Consider the following 21,019-nt stretch of genomic DNA (forward strand, 5'->3'; position numbering starts at 1 on the left):
TCGCTACACGGTGAGTTGTTCGTGGGTTCTGGCTGCAGAGTTTCGTTTCCAGCTCACTGCACCGTGCACATCACAAGAAATCGAAATGCTCTGGTTCTGAATCGCTGTTAACTACACTACACATGCGCACGATGGCTGCTTCGAGTGTCCCGCGTCTGTTTGCTGCGTAGGTTGTGTACACAAGACGCAAAACCCACAGAAAGGTCGGGGGGCAGAGTAGCGAGTCCTTGACAGGGTCAGTGGGCACGTCATCAGAGTCTCTGATTCATTCTTGTATTGTTTTCTTTTGTCATGATCGAAAAACACTTTGTGTGTCTCTCTGTGTGTGTGTGTGTGTGTGTGTTGCAGGTCAGCTGTGTGGAGAAGGCTGGCACCACGTGGACGACGCCTGCCTCAGGATCAACTCCAGCAGGGAGAGCTATGATAACGCTCAGCACTACTGTAAGAACCTGGGAGGAAACATCGCGTCTCTGCTCACAGACAAACAAGTAAACTTTGTTCTGGAGGAGCTGCAGAAACACCAGCTGCAAGACAAGGTGGGTGGTGTGAAGACGAATAAATATACATTCAGAAACAGAAGAAATGAGGCAGGATTCCTTCACATTTACACAGAGAGACTCTTATTTTCCACTCTGGATTTCCTGCTTTGTAAAGTGACTGTTGTTTGTATAGTATTATATTATATGTAGTATTTATACGCAGGCAGAGAGGATAATAAGATAATTGTTTATTGGAAATATACCATAAAAAATATAAATTAAATATACAATACAAACACAATTAAAACAGTATCCGGTATTATAAAGGAACTATCTGAATTTTATTCCTTAAAAAGTTTGTGAGACGACGTTTTTCCTTCATTTCCCAGAGAATAATTCAAGAATCCTGATTAAAAGAATCCGGCATATTATTTCAGAATGTGTGACTGCAGCAGGATCAGATCCTAAAGAAGAAAATCTGGTGAATTTAAACGTTATTGAAGCGAAGCAGGAGGATCAGTCACTGTTTGTGTTTCCATGATTAGATGAGGTTTGGTGTTTCCTCCTGGTGAGAGATGGCGCAGAGTGTGACCTCCTGTTGTCAGACGGCACGACTCCTCATCACAACACAACAAGTCGTTATCACACACACACACACTCATGTCACTGGTGTGTCAGAGGACTGGGTTTAAGACGATACTCCGCTGCTTGAGCTGCTTGAGTTATCGTAGCGTCTCCTCCTGATCATCCTCAGTCCTCATTCTGTCCAAACACACGTTTCTGAGTTTCAGCTGGATCTGACGATGCTTCGGAGCAGAAATCCTCCAAAGGTTCATCTTTCTCAGTGTGAAACTCTCTCTTTGTGTTTGTGCCGCTCGGCTGCGGCTCAGCAAGGAAACGGTCACGGACGCACAATGAGGGAATTTCAAACTTAGAACACTTTCATATCGGGCGTTGACAAATGTGTGTTTGCTATCAGGCGGCCGCGCAACGAAAGAACGGAGAGAAACAAATGAGACCTTTTTTCACAGTCATATCCACGCAGATAAATTCTAATGAAGCGGCTGCATGTGAAAGTCATTTGAGTTTTCACCTGCGAGTGAAGAAACATTTGGCTGATTGATGTGGACGAGCGGACGGATGTTCAGTTCCCCTCAGAGTTGATTATGAGACATGATGCTCATGATGCAGCTCCTGTGACTCTGTGATTTATCGTCAGATGCCAGACAATGTGTTGTCTGCAGTTGTTTACGATCGGACGTCGGTTGATGCGTCGTCGTCAGGATCATAAAACACGTTTTTATGATCTTGTTATTTCACACGAGAGTTGTGTGATGTGAAAAATCAAACCTGGTATCAACATCTGTCCCGTGTGATCTGATTCATCATTGAATCAAAACATGTGTGTTCTATATCTTCGGTTGTGTTTTTACTCATAGATTTATTATAAACTTTATGGTTGAATCATAAAATCTCAAGCCTTAATTTTTATTTGGCTTGATAACAACACTTTTTAAACACATCTGTCGGCCATTATATCAGCATCCAGGTTTTTTTGACTGCTCATATTGCTTTCTGCATCGCTCCCCGCAAATCCACATCTGTCAAGTTGTAGATTTGATCCCAGCTGGACGGTGTCGAGTCCGTCTGTCCACGGCCGACAGTAACGTGTCCTGAATGTGTCTCCTGTGGACACTTCCAATCTCTCCGTGCCAATAATCATGAATGTCAACATTTTTTAGCTTATTCCACTCGATGTGTTTTTGTGTGTGAGAGCAGAGACGGGAGCTTTCACACTCACACCAAGACCCAGTTCAGACCTGGTGTCCGTCCACACCAGTCAAATCAGGTGGACGACTCTAAATTCATTTGTTCCTGCACGTGTGAATAAACATGGACGTGATGTCTGGTGACAAAGACCAAATGAGCTTCTGTGTGATCAGCAGAGAAAGAAGACTTCAGTCATTTTACAAAAGTATAAAAGATTTTTCTCAGAGAACAATCACAGCATCACACAACAAAAGAAACTAATCACTAATCCCCCCCCCCCCCTCCTCATAAAAACAAAACATGCATCTGTGGATGTAAAATACAGAATAAAATGAAGTGCAGTAAAAACTATAGTGCAAATAGAATAAGATGTGCGGTGCTTAAAAATACAGTAAAATACCAAACAGACTCAAATTCGGTGGTGGTTATTGTTTGTAAAGTGCTGATGCAGGATCGAGGAGCTGTGAAGTGAGTTGATGTTTCTGCAGTAAATCGAGATCAATATATGGAAACTCTCAGAAAAGCACTTTGGTTTGATCCTGAAAACACAGCAGGTCGGAGGACAGGAGAGTGATCAGGTTTGGAATCAGAGCTTCAGGGGTTCGTCCACATCTTCTCCTGAGAGCCGGACACTTATTGATCATGACGGGGGAGGGGGGGGGGGGGTTTGACTGCAGGTCTGAAATGTTAAAAGTGTAAATACCGTTGACATTTTAAAAGCTCTTCTGGTTTTGTTGACAGTTTGGTTTTCAGACTAATGTCAGACGTGTCAAAAATATTTTCACAGCGTCACAAAGACAGGGAGGGAAAAATGTCAAGGAGGGAAATAAACAGTTCTAATCATTCACGCTCTCCGTGAAGAAGTCGACTTTAACACTCTCCCGCGCATTAAATCCAGATGTTGCAGAAACAACAAGCAGAGACATGTTTGACTTCACTCAGACGAGATAAATCTGCAGCGTCTGGAGAAATACGAGCAAATAATACAAGTTTTTTAAAACAAGAATCACCAGATGGTTTGAATCTATTTTCTAATTCTGTAGGTGATCACTGTTTCTGCTCTCAGCCTGAAATCCTCGTTATGTTTCATGTACAGTTGTGCAGCCGAACAGATGCTCTTTGGTTGCACGTGTACAAATACTCACACAAATCAGTCTCTCTGTAATCGTGCACTGGAAAGTCGAAGCCTTTCAAAGCAGCTGCGTCTACACCGAGATATTCACACGTATTCACATTTTACTGCACTTGTGTTCCAGTGTAATTTCCTCTGACCTGTAACTTCTATACAGATGTTTCCACCTCTGCAGAAATCACACAGGTGTTTTCTTTAAACAGATTATTCATATCGACCCTGCAGCTTCAGAGAGTTTCTTTATTTGGTCATTTGGGGCCTAAGAACCGGAGGATTTGAAAATATTTCTACGCAGTAAATCACGGCTGTGGGAAAATGTTTGATTCCTGTTTCATCTGCTGCAGCAGCCGTTCATCACAGGTCTTTATTAAATAAATCAAACTTGTTTTGTCAGTAAATATTTCTGCTATTTTAACCATTAACTGAGATTTGAAGCAGCTTTGATTTTAAGATCCACTCTCACACGAAACAATATTTACGTTTGTTCGTCAGTTTTTTCCGTCGTCTTTGCAGAGAGAGACGATTTCTTCATGTGGGAACTGAAGTCGAGCTGTTAATTATTACACGTGTTATCATTTCTGCACACGTCTTTAGTTGTTTTCTAGGACACGGTCTTTGTGAACATGTGAACTTCATACAACGAGGACTCATTATTCAAGTCCAAACAAAAGAAGAAAGAAGTTGTGGAGGTTTTCATTTTCATGTCCTGATTTATTTCTTCATTTTATTTCAGTGACTGTTAAAACATTTGCATTTTCTCCCCATGTTTTATTAGATAAAAGTGAGCTCCATCATGTTTGGACTTTTGGATATTCAATGTTAAAAGGGACAAATACATATATATATAAAATATATATATTAAAGCTATTTCAATTACACATTTACACCCGACTGTGAATAAAGAGCTTCCTCCATGTTAACCAAAGACCCGGTGACCGTTCTAAAACTTATATAAAAACACTTAATTCAACACTTCCCCTGGTCTGGCCCCTGCAGAGCTTGTCTCCGTGGGTCGGCCTGAGGAAGATCAACGTGTCGTACTGGGGCTGGGAGGACGCGTCGCCCTTCACCAACACCAGCCTGCGCTGGTCACCCGGCGAACCCAGCGACTCGGGCTTCTGCGCCTACCTGGAGCGGCCGCTGGTGGCCGGACTCAAAGCCAACCCCTGCACTGCCACCACGGACGGGCTGATCTGTGAGAAACCTGCGGGTGAGAACCAGGGAGGGAAATAAAGAAGGGAGGGAGCAAGAAGATTTTAAAGAAGTGAATTATAGATAAACTGAAATAAACAGAACACATATTTGGTATTTTACTGCAATAAGCCTTTAACTTTGGTTTTATTCTGAGGGAACCACTTTCTAAACTCTGGTTCCTCGTCTCTCCTCCTCCACCTCATCTTATTTTTGCGTCCGGTGGCTCAGGGACTCCTCAGAGTCCGAGCGCTCGTCCCTGCAAGACTCCCTGCGCTCTGCGGTCCAGCTGCTCTAACTGCACCAGCCAGGCCATGGAGTGCATGTGGTGCAGCAGCGCTCATCGCTGCGTCGACTCCTCGGCCTACGTCATCTCCTTCCCTTACGGGCAGTGTCTGGAGTGGCAGACTCAGGACTGCACAGGTGAGATATCCTTGTTAATGTTATTTTGACGATAGTGAACCCGCCTCCTCCATGTTAGCAGAGGGGACATGAACATTGTTTTTACATTTCTGCCGATAAATACCTTTCACACACGCACTAAACCTGACACTGACATAATGATGTGAGTTAAAAAGTTTTATATTATAATAATAACCGACCTGTCTCTGTTGCAGTTTTATTTGTTGTTTCTTTTTCTGCACTTCTGTAAGTTTGTGTTTGAAAACTGACAAAGTGAAAGAAGAACTTTGTGTTGAATGAGACGAGTGGTCAGTTTGTTGAATCTTCGTCTTGTTACTGGTGATTATTATCTCACTTGTAACACACACACACACACACACACACGTGTTTTCCTTCCGTGTTTTCATATTGAAACTTTCCTCCCTCCGTCTTCTTCTCTCTTTTATTGTTTGTTTGGTGACAGACGGAGCGTGGGAGGCTTTGGCTCTGCTGCTGTTTTACCTTTGCTGCTCACTGCGTTGCGTTGAATGTAGGAAGTGACATTTTACATCGTCAGCTCCTCAGATGCAGAGCAGCGTTGCTCTGTCACCGTCCATCACTCTTTGCGCGTTGTCTCATACTCGACACGCTGCTTCTCTTCTTCATGGATTAATGACGTCCTGTTTTTGGACACCAGGCAGATGAAGGCGTCGTGACGTCTGTTTTATACAAAAACAATAAATGTGAAAGTGTGAAAAGGACCAAATTCGAAGTGGGTCATTTCTCTATCAGATCAATTTGGCTCAGAGCTTTGTGCATCAGCCCCATTTTTCATGTCAGCTGGAGGCGAACCAAACACAACCTCTTGAAATAATTGGCTCAGTTTTCAGCTTCGCCCCAGAACTCTCAAGTTTGGAAGTTTAGGGAAGTTTAGTGAAACAGATTTTCAGTTCAGCTTTATTGTGCCGCAGCGTCCCATCCCTAAAGGTCTGTTACCTGCAGCGAATAAACATCCATCCATCATCATGCGCTGCTTCTCGTCTCAAAGGAACTGACATCGGCGAGAGGCGGGGGTGCACTCTAGGTCGCCGGCTTATCGCAGGGCTGCGGCGGACAGAGCGTCTGTAAATAAAACTTAACTCCAGATGTGGTCGGCTCAGCAACACTGAGGTCAGTGTGTGTTTCAGCGGCAGCAACAATCGGACGCCCACGTTCAGACACTTGTTCTGCAGATTCAAATTCGTTCGTCTGATGGAGGAGGTGCAGGAGGACTGATATCGCTGCATCCTGCACGATCCACAAAGCATCCCTGTCGCTACGGTAACGCCTGCCGTCCACGCTACTGCTGAAACAGAGACGTCGTCGCTCTGAGAAAAGAAATCCCTCACTCCTACTTTTCACCGTCGCTGTTCCTCCGGGTTTTGGTTTTTAGTTTTCTCTCTTATGTCGCCACAAACTAAAAATGACCATCGATAGAAACAAAAACGTTTCAGACACGTCAGAGGTTTGATTAAATACTTTTTTTATTACATTAGAGTGCAGGAAGTTATTTTTTACTCATTCAGTGTTTGTGTTGTGTTATACACACACACACAGTGAAACACACACTCACAGGCTAGCACACACCAATGCTGGATGATGGTTTTGTTGTTGTCGCCATTTATTGGTTTAGCTACAGAGAATAAGCTTTATTTTCTCTGTGGCAATCATCACAACACACGTGTGTGTGTGTGCGCACATGTGTTGTGTGCGTGTTTTGTGTGTGCACCACGTGCTCTCTGCTGTTCGGTGGCTTCATGCTCGGAGAGGAGTGTGAGAGGAGCTCTTACGGCTCCTACACTTGATGTATTATGTATGTGGGCTCTCAGATCTGTTTGCTCCGGCTCCAGCGACGCTAACTGTCAACCGCTGTAGAGCAAATGGATTACACCAGATGAGGCCCGATGATACGCGTTACCCAGGGACACCAAATATCAAACCTGGTGTGATGAACTGAATGTGGCACCGAGACGACTGTGCTGAGAGAATTGTTGATGAGATGTAAAATTCCCCTCAGCAGGAACAAGAGGTTTTTCTTATTTGCTGCTACATGGATACCCTCCGTCCCTCAGACGACTCGTCAGCTGACGTGTTCATGTTATTTGTCAAACTCACATGTCCTCTGAACACGTGTGTTTTATTTAGCAGAGAGTCTGACGGATGTGGAACCAATAAATCTGCAGGTCGATATTTGGTGGAAAGATTTAATGATCGTCAAATGAGAGTTTGTGTAAAGACAATGTTTGAAATTCATGGTTCAGAATAAAACATTCAACTTGTATTTGATGGGATTGTTGAAGAACATGTTTAAGATATTCTTATCCCCGACAGAATGAAGTTTGATATATTTAAATAAACATAATGACCTCACTTTACATTTTTCACACTCCTGCAAACCGTTTTCACATTTTCCTTCAGCCCAGCAGAATCCTTCAAAACTCAACTTCCACACGTCATCACGTCACTTAGTTTTCTTTATAACAAACTTCACACCCTTAAACAGTATTTAAATATGTTCTTCTTTGTCTTCAGTGCATCAAATGCCTCCAGAGTCGAGTTCTTTTTCGTGCACGTGTTAAATTAACCAGCCTCTCGCTCATGATTTAATAACAGTGAAATGCAATAAATGGCAATTAAATTACAGCTCTGCCTCTTTGTTCACCTCCTGTCGTCAGGTACAGGAACGAGTTTAATATGGCTGCTGAACACACACACACAAACACACACACAAACACACAAACACCCACACACACACACTAGGAGTGAGTCAGGAGGAACACAAGCATTTAAACTGTAAGTGCATAAATCACCGCCACTATTTTTATCTTGACAAATATTCACGCCGGAAAAAAATATCAGTCCGTCGACAGTTTCATCTCTGGAGCACGATTAGATCCCGTGCTCAGATTTCAGTCATGAAAAGTTTTTAACCCTCGTGGGAAATACAGACACCATCCAACAGGACATTAACTCCACAAATCGCCTGCAGCTCAAATCATGTAATAGCACGAGGCGCAGCTAAAGGTTCTGTTCCCGATAACTCAAACTAAAACCTTTCAGACACGCGGACGACGGAAGCGTTTCTAAATTCCATGTGGAACAATGAGGACAGCAGATATTCGGAAACGCTGCTGAAAATAGAACCGGCAGAGCGAACATGTCAGGTAAATTATATTATTTGCACAAACCACCAGTTATGTAAGCGAACATTTTTCCGTCCACGCAGGGATTTGTTTTCGTCCACCGTCGTCTCTTTGAGCAGATTTTTACGTCCTCGGGCCCATTTTGTCTTTTTTGTGGAGAGGAGCTGGTGTCTGAGACGCAGCGCTTTGATCCACTCCGCTCCCACAGATTCTGACGTGTTCTATAAATGAATCAAAGTCGAGAGCCGCAAATGGAACCTCTCAGTGTGTGTGTGTGTGTGTGTGTGTGTGTGTGTGTGTGTGTGTGTGTGTCGGGTTATGTTTTAAGATTTGGAATCGTCCAGGACTTGTTCTCACAAACAGACTCGTACTGGTGATAGAAGTTTGACCCCGTCAGACACGTCAAACATGCACCAGTGAAACACTTTGGTGAAATGGGCTTTTAAAGCACGTTGTGTGTTCTTTGTGAAATCAGCTTCAAGCATTTATGAAGTAACTGCTTTTCAAAGCCAGACCCGAGTCTACAACTCAGACTTTATGAGTCCAGGTCACAGATGGAGCCTGATGGTGGGTGTGTGTGTGTGTGTGTGTGTGTGCGTTCTTCTTCTTAATGGCGGCTCTTGAAAGTCCTCGACCGTGTAGATGAGGTTTTGAGGATTTTGTTTTTACTGCGTGATTTCAATGCATAACTTCTCACATTTGGTAAAAGTCTGCACTGGAGGAGAAAAGGTAAAAAAAAGTTGTAGAAAAACTCAACGCTGACACGTTGATGAATCTTTCGCTCGAGAGCAATGATGTCAAATCGAGCTTTTTTTTTCACGTCTGTTGCATTGTGGGTGATCTCATCCTTAAGGATGGATAACAAAACAGTGACCTGCTGTGGCGAAGCAAAGACAGAGTGTGGAGATAAACTTTACCGAGCTGTGACTCGTGACGTTGGCTTTGCATTCACATCTGTACGACCTTTCCCTTCGAATGTGGTTTTCAGAGAGCTCGGCGAAGGTCAAAGCCTTCACTCCCTCGACATCACAACACTGTCTCCATCACTAGAAAATACATTTGATTGTTTAGAAACGAGCACACAGATTAAATGATGTGTTTGGGTTTCAAGTGTTTCTGCAGGAAAGCAGACTTCAGAGTATGAGAGAGCATCATGCACAGATGTTGTGTGGATGAATTCTGATTTTCTCCTTGGCCAAGCTTCAATAAATATTTCAGCATCAGACATCACAGAGCTCCTGAACGCTTTCTCCAATGATGAGTTGACCATTGATCAGCACATTTTCCACAACACTTATGATAGGGAATCATTTCCTGATCGATATGAGCTTCAGGTTGTTTTTCATTTGTAGAGACACACACACACACACACACACACACACACACTGGGGAGAAAACAACACTCGTCCTGCTCAGTACGTCTGCAGGGACAAGAAAACTAACGCAAATAATAAAGTTTAATGAAAACGTAAAGGTTTGGTTGTGTTGCAGTTACAAGAAGCATCTAGTTATCTGTGGTTTGAACCATGTTTTAAAATGATATTCAGGCCGGGTGTATTTACTGGATATTAAAGTTATTGCTCTTGGGTCTGTAAATATGTGCTTTTCCAGCTGAAGGAGCCCCACTGTGTGGATTAGGGATATTCTCTTTGAACTCGTGACTATAGTGAAGATCCAGTGCAGCTGTCAGGGAAAGAAAAGGTGAAAGTAAAAAAAAAAAAAACCCAGAGGGAAGAGGCGCAGAGAAAGTAGAAGAGTTCAATTCTTTGTGATTTTATTTTAAGTGTCTTCAAGTTAAAAAAAAAAAAAAAAAAAGAAATTATATCCAAATGACAGGAAATGAAGAAGGCGAGGGAATAATGGTGAAGAAAGCAGCTCCGAGGAGGAGACGGCTTAGTGGGAGGAAAAAAAAAAAAAAAAGATCCAGGAGAGGAGGATAAAAATGTGGCGGCGAGGAGATAAAGAGTGAATCTGAGAACGGGAGCGCAGAAGTTTGTAATTATAAAGAGGGAGAACAAATGATCGGCATTGCTGCGGCTGAATAATGCAACGAGGGGGGGAGATGGCAAACACACACTGGGAGGACAGGAGGTGTATTTCAAGCAGCAGGGACACGGGGAGAGAGAGAGACACGGGTTCAGCAGGAACATCTGTGGCTTATGGAAATGACTCGTGTTCAAAAGACACAAACTTCTGGTGGAAATGCTAATTTCACTTGATGCTTCATTTGAATCATCTCGCCGGGCTGTGAGGAAACAACACCTCGGATAACTTCTCTCACCCTCTCGGTTTTCTTGCGTACACGCGCCGAGCGTCTTTTACCCCGCCTCCCCGCCCCCTGTGCGCCCGCCATGACTCTGCAGACGGAAATTCATCACGCTGAGAACGAGAGCAAAGCAAACTGTGAGGTTTATAAACGAGCCGTGAACCGCGAGCTGAAAAAACTCTTGATTTCTTATTCTCGTCACCTCTCGACTGTTCCCCCGTCAACAAAGACAGCGCCGAGGTTGCGCTGAACACCACTCCAAAACACAGTGTCATTTTTAATTTGCTCCAGCGACGCCTTCTTGAATGTCACAGCCATTGTATGAATACAAATGTTTTTTTCCGTCCGACAAGTAAAGTCAATTTCTCTTTAAATGTTGAGGGTCAGAGGAAATGTAAAAACCCAGGAGACGTGTATTAGCGGAGGTAGATTATATCACTGGAGGTTTTTACTGTTTATTAAAGTTGTTTTTTAGGAACATCGGTGCAGAGTGAAGGACGGAGTATGATCTGAATATGATTCAAAGCATCATTTCCAATCTGCGTGTGTGGAACTTTACTAAAATGCAGATATAAATAAACAAACCAGCCCAAAAACAAGGTCTGAGGATGTTTAAGGTCCAACAGGTTGATACATACAAATCACACACAAACCCTTTTCTGTGTGACCTTCGACCTCCAGCTCAGAACTGTTCCGGCCTGCGGACGTGTGCCAACTGTCTGGAGAGAGCCGAGTGCGGCTGGTGCGGTGACCCCAGCAACACCGGTAAGGGCGCTTGCACTGAGGGATCTTACCGGGGGCCCCTGAAACCTTCCAACTCCAGGGCCGGGCCCCGAGACAGAGACATGCTGCTGGACCAGAGTCTGTGCACGTCGGACAGAGGCTTCAACTGGGCCTTCATCCAGTGTCCAGGTGAGTGAGAAACAATTCACATTATAATGTGAACATGACAAACTGATCTTTCACTGTGTGTGTGTGTGTGTGTGTGTGTGTGTGTGTGTGTGTTTCCTGCAGCCTGTCAGTGTAATGGTCACAGCAGGTGTGTGAACGGCAGCGTGTGCGAGCGCTGCGGGAACCTGACGGCAGGGACGCACTGCCAGAGCTGCATGCCCGGTTATTATGGAGACCCCATCAACGGAGGGAAATGCAACGGTGAGTGAAAAGGTTGACGAGGGTTCGTGTCTGCTGTTCGTCCTCTCGACTCTCGCTCAGCGAACCGACGATGATGTGAGGAACAGAGTGAGTCCAGTCACGAAGACATTTAGTCCTGAGGATTAGCGGTCGAGGATAGATTGAGTCTATTAAGGAGCCTAACGATGAAGTACGTTGTTTCTTAATTTGAAAGTGACACATTAATACGACTGGAAGTGAGAGTAGAAGACTCCTGTTCCCGGTTCTGTGCTCCCAAAGCCTCCAGATACCTGGTCGCTCCTCCTCTTTAGTTCGTGGTCCTCTCCTTCAGCTTGGTGCGCTAATCACTCACAGTCAAGTACGAGCCATTGATGGACGACAGTTATGGTTGATAATAATAATACGAGTATTTCTACCGACGTTTCTGGAAACAATATGGAAAACACTACAAACTCTCAAAACTCTTAAAACATTTTTGTGATTTTCTGAAATTCAGACCAGGGAAGCAGAATGCATTGTGGGAAATGGATTTTGTTTGTTTTTTGAGTGTGTTGGCACAAAGAGAGTCCCGTTTGAGACGACGGCTGAAGTCACAACAGTTACAACCACGACAATTTAGTTTCACACACAGACATTCATGAGGCTGCTGCTCAACAAGAACCAGGCTGAGGAGGAGGAGGAGGAGGAGGAGGAGGATTATAGTTTGGAGGCAGAGGTAAAGATTGACGCATTTATTTCTCAGCATCTGAAGCAGAAACACGAACCAAAAACCATTTCAACCTTTGGCTTCTTCTTAATGAAAAGAAATAAACAGTCATTTAAATTAACCGAACTGAAAATGATGATAAATGTTCTTGTTTTTTCTGCAGCGAAGGAAACTATTGATCCACGGATCGAAGATTTAAGCTGTTAAATGTTTCTCTTTGCTTCAGAAGCTGAGAAATTAAGGTTTTATTCAACTTCAAGTTTCCTGGACGACCCCTCAGGTTTTAGGAAGTTGTCTTCAAACACTACTTCATATTTAAAGTACTTTTCTTTAGTTCTGAGTAGGTTTAAAAATAATTAAGAGTTATAAATAGAGAGACAGAAATGTATTGTGTTTTTAATCTACTCATCATCTGCTGTTCATGCTCTGAATTCCCGTAAAACAAACTCTGTAATGAACCCAAACAACCTGATGGGGGCAGTGTTTAAGAGCTCTGAGTCCCAGTGTCGGCTTCTGTGAGAGTTTCTGGAGGTCGTCGGAGAAGTGGAACAGAACACAGGAATAAAAACTGTGGTTTGAGAAGGTTTGTGGCCTGAAGACGTCGAGGGGAACTGAATGAAAAGCTGCTTTGAGTCTCTGCTTCTGTTTCTCGTCTTCTCCGGTGGATTCTGATTCTCTCAGCGCGGCTCACACGCCTCACGTGTTTCTGAATCCGACAGCAGCTTCTGTTGTGCTTCCTCTTGTTCCGTATTTAAATCACAGCGTTGAACGCTCGCGACAGATAATCTGTGTAAATCAGACGACTGCTGGACTGTGAGAGAGCGAGGGGGGGGGGGGGATGGAGAGAAAGAAGGATGGATGGATGGAGCGAGGGGAGGTGCAGCAGCGTCAGTGTCTCTGACAGATGTGCATTTTAGCTTGACGGCAGCATATGACATTAAATCGCTCTTAATCATTTTCTTATTTCCGGAGTTGACTGGTGTCTCCGTCTCTGATAGATGCTCGTTGTACATGACGGCCTCATGATGCTCTCATTTTATCTCTCTTTTTTCACTCCATCCTCTCATCTGTCTCTCTGTGGTTTTGTCTTTTTCCTATGCTCTCCATCCCCTCATTTCCTTTCCTTTCCTCTCACCTCCTTTTCGAAGTGTTTCCTTTCCTTTGTTGTGCCCTTTCTTTTCCTCCACTCTACTAATGAGTCCTTTTCTTTTCTCACCCCTTCTTTTATAATCTTTCCTTTCTATTTCAATTCACCTCCTCATACTTCTCCCTCTTTCCTTAATTTCCTCTTTTGTATTTTTCTCTTCTTTTGATGTCCTTTCTTTTCCCTCCTTCACCTCCGCACACTTAACAATCAACCTCTTAATTTCTCTGTCACTCTCTCCATACCTCCGTCATTCCCTCTCACAGCTCATAATAACTCTGTCTTTAACTACCCCCCTCTCTTCATCCCTCCATCAGTCCATTCTGTCTCTTTCCTCCTCCATCTCTCTGTATTTCTCTTTATAAAAGGAACCATTAGATTTACCTTGGGCTAAACGGCCGGGAGGTGATGATGTGTGGCCGATTAGAGACGTGAATGATGGAGAGGCATCACCAGAGGGAGGAGAGAGGGGCTGTAAAGAAGATGGAGGAAGAAAGGAGGAGACGGACGAAGAGAGAGAGAGAGAGAAAGAGAGAGAGAGGGAGGAGGAAACAGAGACGGGCAGATGGAGAAAGAAAAAGTGATGAAAGCCTGTGGTGAGATGCACAAGGTTAATATCAGTTGCTCTTGGATAGAGAGAGGATGAGGGAGGGATGAATAGAGAGAAAGAGACGGAGGACAGACAGAGGAGAGTCTGTCTGTCCTCATGTCCCCGTGACAGATGATTAACTCACCCTGTCAAATGTGTGTGTGTGAGTGTGTGTGACCCTCTTCTCACTGGGACTGAAAATCAAACACTAAACTTCTGAGCTGCAGCTGACGACACGTTGGACGTTTGTTCGTCAGAGGACAGGACGTTTGCTTCAGGGCACATCAACAGTAGTTGTGCAGGACGAGAGTTGCGATGCCTTCAGATGTCCCACGCTGTCAGACCAGGTTCTGCAGAAATGACAGAATTCCCCTTTAACACATGTTGAATTTGTTAAATATCAACCACTGACCTGATTCCTCTCATCTGCTTTCAGTTCAAATCTCTCAATAATCCTTCAGCTCGGCCTCAGCACCGCGCCCCCAACACGCTGCCCTGTGAATTGTCTTCCAGGCAACACTTTAGCTTGTATTATTTCTCCTCCCGCTTGTTATCTTTTTGCTGTGAGAGTCTCAGCGTATAATGCTCCTTCGCCACCGGCACCTCACCCCCCAACAGTTTTATTGCTTCCATAAATTTTGCATGATTCACATCAGTAGCTCCCTGACTCCATCTCGCTCTGATTCTCTCTCTCTCTCTCTCGCTGCTCGTCTACGAGGACTCTCCGTCTTGCTGCTCGTGTGAGACGTAAAAAAACACGGGTCAGAGGTCGCTGTCGGGTCTTGAGGACGTTTTGTCACTCACATCCTTCATGTCTCGCAGGTTCAGCTCAGTCCAGCGAGTGATTCTCGTGGAGCTGCACAAGATTTGTAGTGTTTCTCACTGAGATGAATAAAAAACAAGATCAAATGATTAAAGAATAGAAAACTCGTTATCACTGAATGTTATAAAGTCATTAAAGCAGAGAGAGAGAGAGAGAGAGAGAGAGAGAGAGAGAGAGAGAGAGGAGGGTTTGATATGAACTGTGGAGGATTTGTTTTTCTAGATCTGTAGCTTTAGCTCAGAACATCAAGTTGATTCTTTCTGTTTACTCGTCCCAGGCTGTTTAAAATATCTGGAATTACTTTGGATAAATAAATAAAGTCACTTGCACAGAACACGCAGGTCATTTGTAGCATTTGAACGAACCAGCGGTGCTCTTGTTTCTCGGTCTGGTGATCTGCACATCTTGTATTGTTCTCCTCTCCTCCCTCCGTCTCTCCTCCTCTGTGCTCGTGTCCCTGGTCTCTGGGACTTGATGTACAGCCTCTGCACAGGGTGCAACAGCGGGAGATGTTTGTAAATCTGTGTTGAGTGCAGGAGCTGCAGAGATGCTGAGTGGCGTCTCTGCGAGAAACTGGCAACCCAGCAGCAGAGAGTGGGACGAGCAGGACAGCAGGGTATATGTGTGTGTGTGTGTGTGTGTGTGTGTGTCTGTCTGTGTGTGTGTGTGTGATGGATCAGACAGCTGTTGAGCTTTAGCAGAGAAGAGATGCTGCCTGCAGAGTCTTATTCATACAGCCGTCGCTGCCACATATCCTCTCACCTGTTGTGTGTGTTAGTGTTAGAGTGCGTGCGTGCGTTCATACTCGCGCTCTTAAACGTTCTTGCGTGTGACCGTGTACCTGCTGAGCACCTGTGGTGGAATTGCACGGTACCCAGAATTCTCAGCAGTATCCAGTGTTCCTCGTCTGACCGCCAGACCTACTGACGCACATCGAGTGTAACACACAAACACAAAGCCACACAAACATTTCTGTAAATAAGATTTAAACGGCCTTCAAATCCTTTCTGATCTCCAGTCAGAGCAAATAGTTCTTTTGAAGTCCGCGACTCGAGTCTCGTCTGGAGGAAGCTGCTCTTTCTCGGTTTCTTCGCGGCTCAGAGCTCAAGCTGACATTAAACGCACATTTAATAAAACGAGCTTGTAATCTAGTCTGTATAGATCTGTTAGCAGATGGAACATGAACCCAATCATCGATTTAAATCCTCGAAATAACCAATTAATTACGCCGACTTTGATCAGTGGGAGGAAGCTGAAGAAACAAAAGCAAAGCCACGAGGCGACGGTGCAAACCACTGTTCCACCGTGCCACCCTATAGTAACACGTGCAGTAAGACATTTTCTAAGGTCGATAGTTCACTGACCAGATTCTGCTGAGGGAGGGAAACTCAGAACTGTTTGATGTTATTAAAATCCTTTTTTCCTCTTTGTATGCAAATATCAGTGCGTGTGTTCACATGCATTTCACTTCTTACGTCTCTTTGCTTCGTGGCTCCTCAGCCCTCTTCCTCTGCTCCTCATTAAAACCAAGTCAAAATCAAGTCCGTCCTCTCTTATCTGAGCAAACTGCCCACGGACACAAAGAAACAGCCGCAGTCAGCTGAAGGTGGAAGGTGACATTGATGATGAAGATTTAAAATAACGTTCCTGGATTGATCACGATGTGGGGGTCGCTGCTGCGCTGTTATTTTATTCTCAACATCATTATCATGTCATTTTATTTGTTTATTCTAGAAAATTAAAACCTTAAAAATGGATTAGAACGCACTTGTTGCTACAGCCTCAGCTTCTAACATCTTGAGTCGATGTGAAACAGCTGAGAAAACAAGTGTGTGAGACAGAGGCTGAAGAGAGGAGCTGCAGCGATGGACAGTTTGAGAACAGGGACGTGTTTCTGAACATTAGAGCATGTGAACATTTTCCAGGAATAACATTAAGTAGAATTATCAACCCTGAACATCTCCCCCAGTAAGTACTCATGTAATTTACTATTTTTCATGCTGCAGCACATTTGAGCTTTCCAGTGTTTGGCTGTGACTAGTGTTAAAAACAGAGGACAAAAACATTTGACCTTAACCATGATCATCAGATGCACATGTTCTCGTTTGGCGAGTGGGCTGCAGATCTCACACTGATGCTTTTAAACCTGATAAATACAATTTGTGCAGAAAACAAGACAAGGAAGCCGCGGCTGTAGTTAATTAGCTGCTTCCTGCCTGTGTGGAGCCTCTTGAATGTAATATTAGAACATGTCAACACTTTGAGGTCTAACACAGATGTGCGCTCACACGTGGCGGTCACACGGGCATGCAGACACACTTGTTCTCTAACATGTTCATGCAGACTGTGACCTGCGGGCCAATCAACACGTGTGTCAGGTGTGAAGATGATGCACAATAGCATGTTTTTTTTTCAGTCCGCACATTAGAAGCGCTATGTCACATAAAGTTCATGACCTCTAATTAAACTTTCAACCAAATTTCACCTGCGTGTCCAACAAAAACAGCTAATATCCAGTGAAACGAGGGACCAGGACGTCATTCAGCGTCATTAAGAAAACACAATATAGTGAATTATCTGGTTTGTTTTGGTATCTTTTACCTTCTTGTCTTCTTGTGCATTTCTCATTTGCATGTAAACAGAGTTTTCAGATAAAGCAGCGTTAGAGGAGGAGGCTTCACATGACGTTCTGGGCTCGACTGCACAAAACACTTCTGGAGAAACTTATATCATCACAAGACCTCTGAGTTTCTTTTTTTCCCGCACCCATTAAGTTTCCTTGAGTTTTATAAGTGCTCACCCCTCGGGAATAAGACGCCGACTGTAGGAACAGATAACAGGTTCAGAGAGGATTATTCTCTAATGTTTTCTCACTGACTTATTTCCTCATCTCTGACGGAAACACACACACACACACTCAGAGACGGCCTCGTTCCCTCCTACACACTCACACATTCAAACCCACCCTGACAACAGGCATCTTTTGTGTTGTGTGTACATGCAGAGGCAGTGGGGTGAGAAATTGTATTCTCTTCAGGGGTCGTGCGTGAGTCATGGGAAATATGATTTATATCAAATCAGCCTTTTTTTTTTTTTTTTTTTTGCGAAGAGATCAGGTTTCTTTTTATTGTGGCTCGTTTCTGTGTTGTCAGCAAGTGATGTGCTCTCGCTCCCTCGTCCACTTCATTCACTCCTCCTTCCTCCTCCTCCTCCTCCTCCTCCTCCTCCTCCTCCTCCTCTTCTCCCTGATTCTCCTGCTGCTTCCATCCTTCTGTGCTCTCACTGAATCGAGTTAGCTTCCTCTGGGCACTCGGAATGCGATTGTGTCTGTGCACCAGTCGGATGAGTCAAGTGTTTATTTTTACGTCGAGGAGCTCCACGTTTAGAAAGAGCGTCTGAAGGAATGGATTTATTTTTCATTCGAAACAGTCGATGACAGTACAACTTACAATGTACAGCTCTATATTCACTTTGACTTAAAGAGAAGACTGAGCTAATGAAAAAGTGATTTCATGTGACCTGTTATCTGTCTGGTGCCTCAGTGTTCCTGTGAATATTGAACCTTCACTGTAGAACGATGCCACCTCGCTGACAGCTCAGAGGAAACTCCGGTCTGTGAACCTCGGACCGTAAAACATCCTGCGGCAGCCTCCAGGCCCTGGTTTACTGCTTCGGACACTTTTACACAGAAAATGAAATGTGAAACACGGAGAGTGACGAGACGAAGCGTGTGTAAACCAGAGAGGCGGCTTTTGGAGAGAGAAAATGAGATTAAAAAAGTTAGGATCCACCGTTTGGAGCCGTCGTTACCTCTGTGATTAAAGGACTCGTCTGTCGGCCGCATATGAAGGAGCCTTTGAAATGTGACGTTCTAGTCGCGCCGCTGTGATTTAATCGATGTTCAAACGCAGCCTCCGCAGGTTGTGACTCTGTGAGCTGTGTCTCTTATCACATTTAACTTTACCAAGATTCTTTCCTTGTGTTTTTGGGACAGTGAAAGTAAAGCGATGGCGCTCAGAGTCCGACGCTTTACATCCTGATCAGCTCAGTTCTTGGGGTATTGATGTAAAACAGTAACTTCTGGAGCGTTTATATATATATTTATATGTTTGATATTATAAATGAAACAAAATGATTGAGTTAGCTCAGATTTAACTGTTCAGTTCAATATCAGGTTTGACTCTAGTTCAATATTTTTCCACAAAGATTAACACCATGACAAATTTAATGTATGTGGCCCTGAGCTAGATCGTTATTGCATCAGAGATGTGAGTGTGTTTCCCAAATCAATCCTTGATTTTTTAGCAGTTGTAACTCGTCGTTATACGACTGGAGAGGAAACGCTGCAGCAGCTTTACACTCCGACACTCATCAGAGAGCAGAGCTGGTCTGAGACTGAGAGGCAGCGTGCTGTTTGCTGCTGAGGGGATTATCAGGTTTCATGTTTGTTTGAAGAGAGGGGAAGAGTTTATGTTCTCTCTCTGAGATTCAACTTCACACAGTGACTGGTGTTCAGATTGTGTTCTATCTGATCAGTGTTTTCATTTATCCCATAACGAGGCCTTTGACTTTACAGTTCTCAGACTTGAACACAAATGTCTGGAAGAATTATAAGCTGTGTAGTCAGTGTTTGTCCTGTGAAGCAGCAGAAGCTCTGGAGTCTCCTCGTCTTTCCAAGTTGACGTCTTTGTCTTCTACGTGTACGGCTCCTCTTATATATATTCGTATTCTTCTAGTGTCACGTGTTAGAAACCTCATCAACACGTCCACTCGTTCGGACAGTTGTGCAGAAAATTTCAGATAAAAAAGACATTTCTGTGCAGGTCTGAGAGCAGTGAAATCTTATAGCTTTGAATTTCTTCTTCTGTCTTTTTTTGTGTCTCCGAGCGCATTTCTCCAAACTCTGTCCTTTGTTTGCCTTTGTCTGTCTTCAAAATGAAAAGTGTGTGAACCGCAGGGCGAGCGGAGCGGCCACCAACACACCTGTGATTTGTCCCTTTATTTAAAAGCCACTTTTTCTCTTATCTGTGAAGCCATTACACTTCAATATCTGTGGGAAGGTTTTCCCTCGACGGTAAATGTAATTTCAAGTAATGGACTGAAATTGTATTTTTTGCGGATGTTATTGTCGCCTCCTCTGCTCCCAGCACGTCTGATTCCAAGTGGAAAAACATCGATTCCACTTTGAACCTATTGAAATTTAAACGCTCCAGCGCGAAACCTTGGTTTCCTCTTGCCGTGTGTGTGTGTCTGAATATTTAAAGCAGCGTTTACGTCTGTTAACTTGTTTTGTTCCGTGTGAGCAGTAGAATCAGCTTCTCTCTCCTCAGCAGGGGAGGTTTGTTTTCCTCTCATTATCTTGGCTTTACCTTGACCTGAGAACAACACTGTTCTATTACAGCTCCTGTCTCTGAGCCAATTGGAAAGAAGAATGAACAAAGCACAAAGTCAGTTCAGTTGCAGAGGGACGCAGGACAGAGTGTGGACGTAACACACACGGAGGTTCTTGTTCCTCGTCGGCCATCTTCATTCCTCTCTGCTGAGGCCTCACATTGACATCACAACAAAAACAGAGAGCAGTAACTTGAATTCTTCATGTAGACACGACGGTTTTATTCTAAGACAAAGAAACAGGAACTTCTCCTTCTGCAAAACATTGTCCTGAAACTCAGTTTCCTGTTGGAGGAAGCACGTTGTGAAAATAATGTGTTTTAAGGTTAGTGGAGGTAAAAAGGCATCATTTTGCAGTAGACGAGTGAAACGTCTCTGAACCTGTTGATGCGGAATGACTCAGAGCAACAGTCTGCCTCCTTTTTCTGAGAAAACCACGAGTGATCCGCTTCTTTTCTACTTTTCTGAACCTTTTTCCTCTGTTCTTCTTCTTCTTCTTCTTCTTCTTCTTCTCCTGGCTGCTGTAATTTGTCTCATACCAGATTTTAAGATCTAACTCGTCCTCTCTCTCTCTCTCTCTCTCTGTGTGTTTGCAGCGTGTAAGTGTAACAGTCACGCCAACGTTTGCCACGTCAACACGGGAAAGTGCTTCTGCACCACCAAGGGCATCAAGGGAGACCAGTGTCAGCTGTGAGTATTCCGTCACATCCCTGAAGATTTTCCGTATCCACGCCAGGTTGTTTTTTTTTTTTCGTGGAACGCCTTGAACGAGTAGAAACACACGCGACACAAAGACGGCAGAGCAGCGATGTTTTCAAATGTGACTGTGACGGC

At 44.1% G+C, this 21,019-nt stretch overlaps 1 protein-coding gene across 4 annotated transcripts in view; it reads left to right on the plus strand.

The window, feature by feature from the left end:
- Positions 1–21,019, plus strand: part of atrnl1a (attractin-like 1a) — a 160,011-nt gene that overhangs the window by 51,999 nt on the left and 86,993 nt on the right. For all 4 annotated transcript variants that reach the window (XM_069539280.1, XM_069539281.1, XM_069539282.1 and 1 more), the window contains 6 exons: positions 349–536; positions 4,378–4,591; positions 4,804–4,995; positions 11,083–11,313; positions 11,416–11,553; positions 20,782–20,875. In XM_069539280.1, coding sequence (XP_069395381.1) covers positions 349–536; positions 4,378–4,591; positions 4,804–4,995; positions 11,083–11,313; positions 11,416–11,553; positions 20,782–20,875 — 1,057 coding nt within the window. The remainder of the gene's footprint in view (positions 1–348; positions 537–4,377; positions 4,592–4,803; positions 4,996–11,082; positions 11,314–11,415; positions 11,554–20,781; positions 20,876–21,019) is intronic.

The sequence above is a fragment of the Paralichthys olivaceus genome, chromosome 14 (genome assembly GCF_024713975.1).
Source record: "Paralichthys olivaceus isolate ysfri-2021 chromosome 14, ASM2471397v2, whole genome shotgun sequence".
In the NCBI taxonomy this organism is placed as follows: domain Eukaryota; kingdom Metazoa; phylum Chordata; class Actinopteri; order Pleuronectiformes; family Paralichthyidae; genus Paralichthys; species Paralichthys olivaceus.